The sequence below is a fragment of the Sinohyriopsis cumingii genome, chromosome 6 (assembly GCF_028554795.1).
Source record: "Sinohyriopsis cumingii isolate HCF-2022 chromosome 6, ASM2855479v2, whole genome shotgun sequence".
Taxonomy (NCBI): Eukaryota; Metazoa; Mollusca; class Bivalvia; order Unionida; family Unionidae; genus Sinohyriopsis; species Sinohyriopsis cumingii.
The window spans coordinates 100,102,172-100,114,400 of record NC_142966.1 but is presented as its reverse complement, the minus strand read 5'-3'; the positions used below and the strand labels follow the sequence as shown (position 1 = coordinate 100,114,400).

General features: G+C 35.2%; 1 protein-coding gene across 3 annotated transcripts in view; it reads right to left on the bottom strand.

Moving 5' to 3' along the window:
- LOC149797558 (uncharacterized) overlaps nucleotides 1-12,229 on the bottom strand; it is a 74,361-nt gene that overhangs the window by 45,950 nt on the left and 16,182 nt on the right. For all 3 annotated transcript variants that reach the window (XM_089962427.1, XM_089962428.1, XM_089962429.1), the window contains exons 4-5: nucleotides 8,997-9,148; nucleotides 6,771-6,878 (exon numbers count right to left, since the gene is read on the bottom strand). In XM_089962427.1, the coding sequence (XP_089818553.1) occupies nucleotides 6,771-6,878; nucleotides 8,997-9,148 (260 nt within the window). The remainder of the gene's footprint in view (nucleotides 1-6,770; nucleotides 6,879-8,996; nucleotides 9,149-12,229) is intronic.

The following is a 12,229-nucleotide window of genomic DNA, read 5'->3' as shown; positions in this document are numbered from 1 at the left end:
AATGCAAGACAGTGTAAACATATAGCACTGAACTGTGGCCTGATAATGCACGACAATGGAAGTCTAAACATGAGTTGCTGCAAGATCCAGATCAGTGCTGTCCAACCTTTTTGACACCATGGGCCACTGACAATTTTTTCTTGAAGCCGTGGGCCGCAGCAGAAAACTTAAAAGCAACAGCTATAAAAATTATTCACAATTGTTTACCTGGTTAAGAAGAATACAATGAAAGTAGGCCATTTACTTTTTTTTTTTTTACATAAATGCAAAAATATTGCTTGAGCACTGGCAAGCCATTTAAAATCAGCCAGCAGGCCACAGGTTGGACAGCACTGATCTAAATGGTTCAGGCAACAACCTGATATATGTAATATTATCTACACAAACTGGTGCCACATAAATAAAAGTAAATTAACAGTACATCACTCTACACTGACATAATGTCAATACTCATGTTGCAAAACATTACATTTTTTATAGGTAATAAATTCATTGATTTAGGAATAGGGGTTTAAATTTGCAATGTGCAACAATCCTAAACCCTACAATAACTGGTGCCCCATGAATACAAGTCAATTAATAGAATATCACCATAAACTGATATAACAGTATTTCACTTCAAGCCAATACAACTGTATATCACTCCACACTAATATAACAGTATATCACTCCACACTAATATAACAGTATCACTCCACACTAATATAACAGTAAACCACTCTACCCAGATATAACAATTTATCACATCACACTCTCATAATAGTATACCACTCCACACTGATATAACAGTTTGTCACTTCACACTGATATAACAGTAAACCACTCTACCCAGATATAACAATTTATCACATCACACTCTCAGAACAGTATACCACTCCACACCAGGGATGGTCCTGGCTTTTAAAAAGCTGTCGCCAAAAAAATCGCCAACCTCAATATTTTGTCGCCAATTTTCAAAAAGTGTCGCCAGAACAAGTAGTGTACATTTTTTCAAGTGTTAATTTAGTCTATTAATGTAACAGGCAATGAAAATTACAAAAGATGGGTTAGGTAATACTCTAATTACAACAAGCATTAACAAAATGTTACAAAGTGTTACATGAAGATACGTCGCGATTTTAGGGCTGCCCACTTGTTGAACGCAGTTTCAAAGTCTAATTTTTCACATCTGTACATGCTGATTCTTATTAAATTCTCGAGAGATGAGATGCAGAGTTTATTTCTGATGTCAGTTTTTATGAGGTTCATCTTACTGAATCCACATTCACAGTCTACAGTGCTGACAGGTGACACCAGTAGTCTCTCAGCAGCCCCACCCCCCCACACCCTTATGGCTAACTTCACAAAGCTTGTAGTGGATTGCTTCCTAAATCCCAAGAATGATCACTGAATGCTGTATAAATTTTCTCGACAAACAAAATAGGATCTCTATTCCCACGAATGAAACTTACATGAGTCAACACTTGGCAATATTGGACCGTATATATAAGCATAAATTCACACACTATTTAGGTATTCTTTCACTCCTGTATTTTGAGAAATAAATAATTATTATTAATTATGCAAAACTGTTTTCTTTTTTGCTATTTTTTGTTGCGGAGTTTAAGTCTCTGCAGCCGTAACACGGGATTGATGGCAAAAGGAAAAGATCAATGAGTAAAATGCTGCACTGGCGACAGATATAATTGTGATTGAGATTTTTTCCATTTGCTTTGTATATATACGCAGTAGTCGGTACTTCAAAGGTTATCAGTTTTCTGTGAAGGTTCAACAAAACTATTGTATTGGTATATGTAAAAAAAAAAAAAAAAACAACAGAAGGATTAGCCATTCAATTAATTGTATCTGTTCTATTCGCGTCTTCAGAAGTCGGTCAGTTGTAGGTATAGTGCGGTAGCATGATTGACTGTATCACAGCATACAGTACTCAGCCCAGATGTCAGCATAAGCAGATTATGATGTAACAATGCACTGTAAAGATGGGGTTGTCAATAAGAACAAAGGATCGTTTGTTTAACAGATTGATTCCAATGCATTGCTTAGTCAAGTTTGTGGCTTCCTTTCGTTCTGGCTTTAAATTTATTCAGTCCAAATCCATGATTGTATGTACAAATTAAATAACCAAAAAGTCTGTCGCCAAAAAAATCGCCAGATGGGATATTTTTGTCGCCAATAAGGAAAAAAAATCGCAATTTGCGACATTGGCGAAGCCCAGGACGATCCCTGCACACTGATATAGCAATAAATTACTCTACACTGACATGACAGTACACCACTCCACACTGATATAATAGTATATCACTCCACAATGACATAAAAGTATGTCACTCCATGCTGATATATCAGTATATCACTCCACTCTGATATAACAATATTTTACTCTACACTAACATGACAGTATACCACTCTACATTGATGTAACATTATATCACACCACACTAATATAACAGAATAGCACTCAACACTGATATAACAATATATCACTCTACACTGACATAACAATATATCACTCCACACTACTGTAATATAACAGAATATCACTTCACACTAAATGTATCAATATATCACTCCACACTTTGGTGTTATATGTTACTAGTATATCATTCAGCACATCAGCTTTATCCATTACCAGTACAGCACTCCACCCTTGTAGTCTGATCCATTACCAGTATATCACTCCACACTTCTAGTATGATCCATTACCAGTGTATCACTCCACACTTCTAGTCTGATCCACTACCAGTATATCACTCCACACTTCTAGTCTGATCCATTACCAGTATATCACTCCACTCTTCTAGTCTGATCCATTACCAGTGTATCACTCCACACTTCTAGTCTGGTTCATTACCAGTATATCACTCCACCCTTCTAGTCTGATCCATTACCTGTACAGCACTCTGCCCTTCTAGTCTGATCCATTACCAGTACAGCACTCCACACTTCTAGTCTGATCCATTACGAGTGTATCACTCCACATATCTAGTCTGATCCATTACCAGGACAGCACTCCACACTTCTAGTCTGATCCATTACCACCAGTGTACCACTTCACATATCTAGTCTGATCCATTACCAGTATATCACACCACACTTGTAGTCTGATCCATTACCAGTGTACCACTTCACACATCTAGTATGATCCATTACCAGTACAGCACTCCACATTTCTAGTCTGATCCATTACCAGTATATCACTCCACACTTCTAGTCTGATCCATTACCAGTGTATCACTCCATACATCTAGTCTGACCCATGACCAGTATATCACTCCAGTGATATAACAGTATATCACTTACACTTCTGATTTTATCCATCTTATTCTAACTGTGTCAGTTCTGACATTAAGGTAGTGAACAACCTATGATTTATGATACACATTAACACCATCATAGTATCATACAAAAATAATAAACAATTCTGATCTGTTACGTTGATTTCCTGAAAATGGATGCATGCCCATGTGAACACAAGTGTATACCGAAACACAGCTGTAATGATGGGAACATTTATTTATATGGACTAAATAAGTCTGGCATCACATTTCATGATCTTTACAAATTATGCACCTATATTCTGAAATAGGATTCAACACAATAACACCTGTCCTAAAGGACATCTCTACACAAAGGAACTTGTATTTATTTGATACTTTTACAAATCTCAAGGCAAATGTTTAGTAAATACCATTATACACCAACCTGGATCCCAACTATGAGGTTCTCACTTGATATAATTAAAATTGTAATGTTGCCTAAATGTACAGAAAGTGAATTTCTTTTGGCTGTGCTTTGCAACACTTTGGTTGCTAGATCTATCTGTACTACAGTAAATAAAAATTACAAGGGTCAGTGATTGCAAATTCACAAGCTGACACATTTTCTGAGCTGGGTAGTCCAGTCTGGATTCAATACTGAGAAAGTTATGTAGCAAACACAAAATACTTAATCAGATTTATTAAGATGGAAAAGTTCATGGTGTGCTAAACAATGAGGTAGCTAACACAAAGATCAGGTGTCCTAAACAATGAGGTAGCTAACACCAAAATCGGGTGTCCTAAACAATGAGGTAGCTAACACCACAATCAAGTGTATTAAACAATGAGGTAGCTAACACCACAAGCAGATTAATCTAGAGATCTACTTTTAATACTGAACACGAAAGTAAAGTTTTGCTTTCCTATTTCTGAAAGTGAAAAACGTCATTCAGAACTCGTCATTATGATTGATACCTATCTCTAAAAAGAAAAGCAGTTCATTATCCATTAGGTTAAAAATATAAGTGAACTGAATACTCCAAAAGGTCACCAAATCATCAACTTTCATATGTGAATGTCAGATCTACCCCCGTCAAAGATCCTGATTTTAACCATGTTCAATTTTTGTAAAAGAATTCTGCAAAATTGGTTGTAAAATGACATGGTTGAAACTTCTTTATCTTATTACACAATAAAGCAATACAACACTCATTTAACTTTTATAATCACAGTATCAATCCTCTAAAAAAATTATTATTAAGTAAACTTTAAAAAAGTACACAAGACCTCGAAAAATATCATCAGTGATATGTAACCTGCTATAAGATGTCAAGTAGAAACATTTTGAGATCTTAACAGCGTTGCACCTTCAGGGAGCCCAAGAAAAATTCTCTCTCATTCAGACATTTTAGTAAACATTGCAGCCTTAGTGGATATATAATTAATACTGTAGTAACACCACAAAATTTGTTACCATTTGTAGTAATACAAACAAATTTGGAAACAAAACTGACTGGACACTAGGCCATATGCATGGAGGGATTGAAATCCATCAAGGCCAAATCACTACATATTGTTCAGATACATATTTATTATCAAATCTGCATCCAAGTCATTTGCTCAGTAAAGTCATACAAATGTCAATTATTTTCTTATCATTGGTTATTACTCTATGGTCTGAAACTAAGTAACAGAAGGAAGCAAAATCAAAACATTTTGTAAAACTTAACAAATAATTTATATCTCTAAATTATAAAATGAAAATTCAAGAGGAACAAGACCAAATGAATAAAGTGTTCCACAAGTTTCAGGTCCTCAAATGTGCTGATGTACCAATATCATTGAATGTGTTCAGTTGCCAATAGTCTTGACGTATCACAATGACATTGCCCAAAATCCTTTACACAATAATCCTGAATTAATATTTTAGTCCTGAATCAATGATCACTTTGTAATTCCAATGAATAATCCAAACAAACAAATCCTCTCAAATTACATCTAAACACATCTGCAGACTGATATTAAAACAAGAAAATAGGAAAATATGAATGAACTGTCCACTTCTTTGCCTTCTATACACACTAAGGCTCTACAAAACAACATTTTCCTACTCGATCTCTGTCACAGTACCTCCCACATGGCATACTGCACAATACCTCACACTGCAAAAGAATCCACCTGCGAATCAATCATCCAATGGGAAATTATTACAAATTTGTCAACGGTTTATTATTAATACTGATTTTAAGACATGCAAACACCTATTTATAGCTTATATGCAATCTTAAGTCATACACCAAAATCAAAATACACAATACAGATATACATTACAAAACAGTTTTAATTATGTGCAACAACAGCTGAAGTGATGTTTAATAGCAGGATTAATGATCATATAATTCATTCCAATTTAAAATCAAATCATTTAATCATTTACTGACTTTTTTATCTACGAAGTGTAGTGAAGTTTACTGATGAGTATAATTCAATAATTTAAGTAATAAATCAAAAAATCTAAACAGATTTGTTTAAGTCAATTACTTAGCACATACATCCACACACTTGCACTCATGTGTAGGTAATACAATTATATATTCGCATTCTAAACTTCTATTTGCATACACTAACTGTCACAATAATGAAACAAAATCACATACAAACACTTATATTTTTGCATTTCATAAAAGTAATATATGATGTTCAACCTGTGCAAATTTGATGAAATTTTAAACACTAAAGGTTTTATTGACAAACAATGTCAGCAGAGTACTTATCTATGTGACCCTTATTCAACTAAGCAGAGCAAAATAAAATGAACACCAATGTATACATTTTTTAGTGATTCATCAAAATGCCCATCACATACCCAGATCTATCATCACATGGGCAACTTCCTCCAGGGCAGGGGCCAGTTATGTGATTTTTAAAGCCACACCCTATGATGTAAATTAGCAGATAAAACCAGGTCATTGGTTGTATTGTGCCCACCCATGATCTAAATGGATGTTTCAGCACATTTTGTTAAAGTAGATCTGATTCTGTGCTGTTCCCAGTTGTTAAACTGTACTGTTCCCATCAATGGCAGTCATGAAAGCCAACAGATAAAAAAAATTGCCGATGGTGACTAAATTTTAGATGTTTCCTGGTTACTGCTTAATTTTACCTTCCCTGTGCATTATATAAAAAAATGACACACACTGTGATCACACCAAAATTTAGACTATTGGATCCTACTGAAATCTTGTGTGAGGGAACAGTTGTTGTTGTTGTATGGTTTAATGCCATTTTTCAGCACATGATAGGCTATACATGGCAGCCAGTATTAATGGTGGAGGAAGAACCCAGGAAAGAACCACCGACCTACGAGAAGCTACTGGCAGGCTTTCTCACGTATCCACGTCAGCTAAGCCTGCAATTTGAACTCACGGGGTATGGGAGTATATATGTAACCTCTGGAAACAGATGTGGTCACCAATTCATGAAATCTATCTAATGTGATGGTTATTTGCTTACAATTTCAGAATTGAAGGGTTTTCCACATAATGGACAATCCAATACAGCTGTTTTGGCTTTCTCTAGCAGTCTCAGCCTTTGCTCTTCTCTCTTTTGCTCTTGTTCCATCTAGAAGAAAAAACGACATTATTTCTAGTTTGCCTGTGATGCATGACTAAATATCGATAGCTTATCCCAGAAAAATAACTAAATCAAGAATGACAGACGACAATTTACCAATTCAACTACAATGTCTTGGACAGGTTTTCATTTATACACTGAATCTGATTCACAAAAATCTTTTACATATACTTTACAATTTGAACTCCATATAACTCTTTCTCAATAATGTTAGTGAACACAACTTTGTTTTGTTTATTGTTTAAAACATTATTACTCCAATCTTGCCAAGATTATGGAAGATAAACACCTTTCCCATGGTTTCCTGGAGGCTGCCAAGCTGAGCTTACCTGAACAGGTATCAAACCCAAATCCATTGGATTATGAGCAAAGCACTCTGCCAAATGAGCTACCACTGCTCTCAGATATTGTGGATGCTGGGTCATATCTTTTGTACAAACTATCATAACATGTGAAATATACAACTCATACAATACTATATACATGTGAAATATACAAATCATACAATACATGTATGTAGCATACTTATTATTGGGACTCATGTATCCAGAACTTTAAATATACAGAAAAAGCGGTCTACAACAGCCACCCATTGGAAAAGGCAAAAGTGGCCTTTGTAGAAAGGTGACCTCTGAAGGCAGTTTCAGCTCTCAAACAAGGTTTATGACAAATTAATGTGCTATGAACCGAACAGCACTAGGATTGTTATTAGTAGTATTATCAATATGGATTCACATGTATTATTATTAGCATTAGTGGCATGCTACCAGGGGCCCCGAGTGGCTGAGTGGTCTAAAGCGCTCTCCGTTACAGATCACTGCCATCTCACCTCTGTCTACATGGGTTTGAGTCTCAGATTCAGCCAATGTGGGTATGTGAGATAGCTTGCCAATAGCTTCTCGTGGGTCAGTGGTTCTTTCCGGGGGATTTCCCGGGTTCTTCCTCCACCATTAATACTGGCCGCCATGCATAGCTTATCATGTGCTGAAAAATGGCGTTAAACCCCATAACAACAACAGCATGCTACCATGTATTTAGTTTAGCTATTTAGCAAAAAGAAAAATAACAAAATTTAATAAAATAAGTTCCAAACAAGGATACTGTATCCTCACTTGTTTTGTTTTTTAATTACTTGCCAATGGCAATAGGTGATATCTTCTATCCTGTAGAGAAATAAAAGTGGACGAATAAATCAGTATGTGACTGACTGTCATTTAATGTCTTATAAAACCATTCTGATCATTTAAATACACCACCATCAAATCAAGAAAACTACAACAATGTATATGCACTCATTTATTCATAATTTTCAGCATGTTGCTGATTTCAAAATATGGTTTGCACTTTCATTATTGTTATTTGTCCATGTTGTAGAGATTTTAGTTTTTAGCTTTTCGTCATTTTACTTTTATATTTATTTTAATTTGGCCTGGTATTCTGTCTTTTTTACATTTGCTGAAATGGCAACTTACTGGCATGCTGTCTAATTTTGTCCATCCAGCATGTACATCAGACACACATTTAACACCATTTTCAGGCTCTAAATCACCCACTGGTATCTCCATTTAACACCATTTTCAGGCTCTAAATCGCCAACTGGTATCTCCATTTAACACCATTTTCAGGCTCTAAATCGCCCACTGGTATCTCCATTAACACTTTTCCGAGCTCCAATAATCTGACATACTTCATAACTTTAAAAACCAATGTCATCGTAACTATCATATGCCAGTATTTGCCGAATGAAATCCTCATCTGAAAATAAATCATGCTGGGTATCAACCATTCTAGGTAGCCCGCAAGTCAAGCACTAACTACTGAGCCAGTGTAGCTCTTCAAGAGGACTCGTTATAGTAAACTTATTTGTAACCAGTTTGTTTTAAATGCAACTATTTTATGCCCATGTTTGGACTTCATCTGTTTTCCTATCAGGATCTACAAATTGTGAAGACTATGCGGCCAGGATATTCAATATCAAAGTCATACATAGAGTGCTGATAATTGGTCACTACATTTTTTCTATCATTACCATTTTAATGACAGACACAATGGAATGTGCCTTTAGCTTGCTCAAATCAAAAGATAATATTTCTCAAACTTGTATACCTTATCCACACATTTATTGACATGCTGTGATTTTCTCTGGGAGTTCATGTGTGATAAATCCTTGTGACACATCTGACACGACAATGTCTGATTATCCATGTCCTTGCCACTCGCTGCAGTACCTTCGCCAGGTAATACAAATGGCTCATTACCTGCAAAATAAAATACAGCCCAATTGCACTTTGTCTTCTTTGCTAAAACAGTATACTGGTATCACACTCGGATAGTTTTGAAGTTGGCATTTGATTTTGGCACAGCAACCCAAGTAGGTTATGGAGTGACATGGCAATTGGAGTAAAGGGCCTTGACAAGGAAGCACCATGATAGCTGACCAGGATGATCCAATGGTAGGATTCGAACCTGCACCATTTCAGTTCAGCATGCTAATAACTGAGCTCATGTATATCATTAGTCACCTTTGATGACACGCAGGAGAACAAACTAGGCCTCTTCCACATCCGTGTCCACAGGGAGTTGTACTTGGCATTGGACTCTACTTTAACTGTTTGCAATCCGTTTTATTTCATTGAAACTTTCTACATTCATATAACTGAAAAAAGTTACATACTAGAAGCACTGAACTAAGCATTAAAATGAATAATAAATTACATTTAAAATGTTAACACACTAGGCCTTTTAATCCTGGTCTTAAACAAATAATTTGAAAATTATAAGTACAAAGATTCATTAGCCTTGTCTAAAAGTCAAATATCAGCATGATATCAATTGATTCCAACACTTGGAATTGTACTAGTCAACGTGGAATTAAATCAAGATTGTCATCATATATATTATCTGCATTTATTTATTACCTTGAATCTTCCTTTATAAAACAGATTGCACTAACATGACAAAATACCAAAGTGGACTTGAGATCACTCAACTGTTGTCATTTGCATAATAGCAATATGCTTCCTGTTGAAATTTCTTCCAATGCTGTTGATTGCATATGGTAACAATTGTTTAAATGTTTCTCTAGTTTTATTATCTTCATCCATATTTGAAGACAGACTCACATTATCCTCATACTGAAAAGTTGCTGTGCCTGGATGCTTTGTGTCAAAGCTGAATTCTTTAAAATATATTGCATGAAAATGTGTTTCTACATTTAGTGTCAGACTGGCATAATTTGTCTGAAAGTCCTCTATGCCAGAACGAACTATTTCAAATTTGGTCACATCCAGTGTTTTCAGAAGTTGTTTAAACGGCTCTCTGCCTTTAAGTGGTGATATCTGACAAATGATGGCACTGTTGGTATAAATGTGACAATCAGCAGATCAGTATGTTTTGTACAAATCTGAAAGATCTTCATTCAAGTGCGCTTTCTGTCAAATACAATGAAATTCTTTTCTGTGTCATACCATCATGTTTTCTGTCAAGTTTGTTCAATTCTATTCAGGGGCCCCTAGTGGCCGAGTGGTCTAAAGCGCTATCCGTTATGGATCACTGCCATCTCACCTCTGTCTGCGTGGGTTCGAGTCTAGGAATCAGCCAATGTGGGTATGTGAGAAAGCTTACCAGTAGCTTCTTGTGGGTCGGTGGTTCTTCCCAGGGTTTTCCCGTGTTCTTCCTCCACCATTAATACTGGCTGCCATGCATAGCCTATCGTGTGCTGAAAATTGGCGTTAAACCCCACAACAACAACAACAACAAAATCAGTTCTATTAAAGGGTTCTGGAGAAGTCTGAATTATCAGTAGATTATGTGAGGTTGACATAAATTTCAGTTTTTATGAGATGGGTTTAATTTCTAGTCATTTTAAAAGCAAGGCTCAAGTATCGAAAATATTTTTCAATTTAAAAAATGTCTGAGGTTTCCCCAAGTGTAAAGAGTTGGCTTAATGTAACCAAGAGAGACAAAGCTGATTATTCTATATCATGACTTGCTAAAGTTTCATAACTTTTTTTCAAACAATAACTTTTGAAGCAGAGTACATGTCTCGTCTTTCTTGGAGTTTAATGGAAGAAAGCCATTCACCACTCCCTAAACATTAAATGTGGCAAGTTCATGAGCGAGAGAAAAAGATATAACCTGAAAATTGATTGAGAAAGATGCAGCTGTATGTGTGTATTCATGGTTACAAGAACTGACTTGGTGCCTAAGAAATGATGGATCCAATTTTTAAATAGTAATAGTATGATAGAGAGAGAGAGACAGACAGAGACAGAGGAGAGTTCCTCTATTTTATTTTCATTTTTATCATTTGCCTACCTCATCTAAATCAAATGATAAAGTGAATGGGAGAATGGAAAAGCTGGGAAGAGGACACTCATTCAAAGAGGAACAGAAGTTCCAGAGAGTGAAAGAAAGAACTAGAGAAAGAGAGAAAATCTGTCTCTTAACATACAATCATGTAGATAAATATATTGGAATAGAAATCCAACATCACACGAGGTTTAATCAATATTTATTAGTGAATGTTCTTGGCACAACATGAATAGTAAACACACTGGAACATTAAAGATAAAAAAGATGGAAAATATATTTACACTTCTCCATAACAATCAATAGATACGTATGATTTTTTAAGTTCAATTTTCAATAAAGGTAGTGCACCTATGAGATAAGAGTTAATGATGTGAAAATGTTTCCTAGTTCTATTTGCATTTGGCTGTCTTAAAAATGGCACACCAGTGATGTGATTTTCCATTATGGAGGCAGTTTACATATTTATTTGTAAAAAGACAAAGTTTTATTTCTAAATTTTGAAAATGAAATAGAAAAGTACAGACAGAAAAAAAGGAATAAACGATTAAACTGTAATTAGGTAAACACAGTCTTCTGACAATGGTCCATTACATAACTGTTAATTGGAATATAAATTTCCAATCAAATTATCCATAGTGGCCACCCATGAGAAAAAGCAAAACTTGCCTTTAAACACATGACCTCTGTATATAAGTTCACCTTTCAAACGTGGTTTTGAACAAATTCACTGAATATCACTAGCATATTACTATTAATAATAATAATAATAATATAATTATTATCATTAATTTAATTCAGTATTAAATAACATCCTAAAATACATGCATATATACTGATCTCTCCAAAGTTAGGTTCCATGCAAACTTACTGTATCCTCCCAACTTTAGCCTATCCTATAAATTAAATAATCACTGTCACTAAAAGAAAAAACAAAGAAACAAGAATAACCTGGCTTATGTGAGAGGCCTCTGATGAATAGGGAATGAAATGAGGCTTAAGGAACTATTTAATTAATGGAGGTGGGG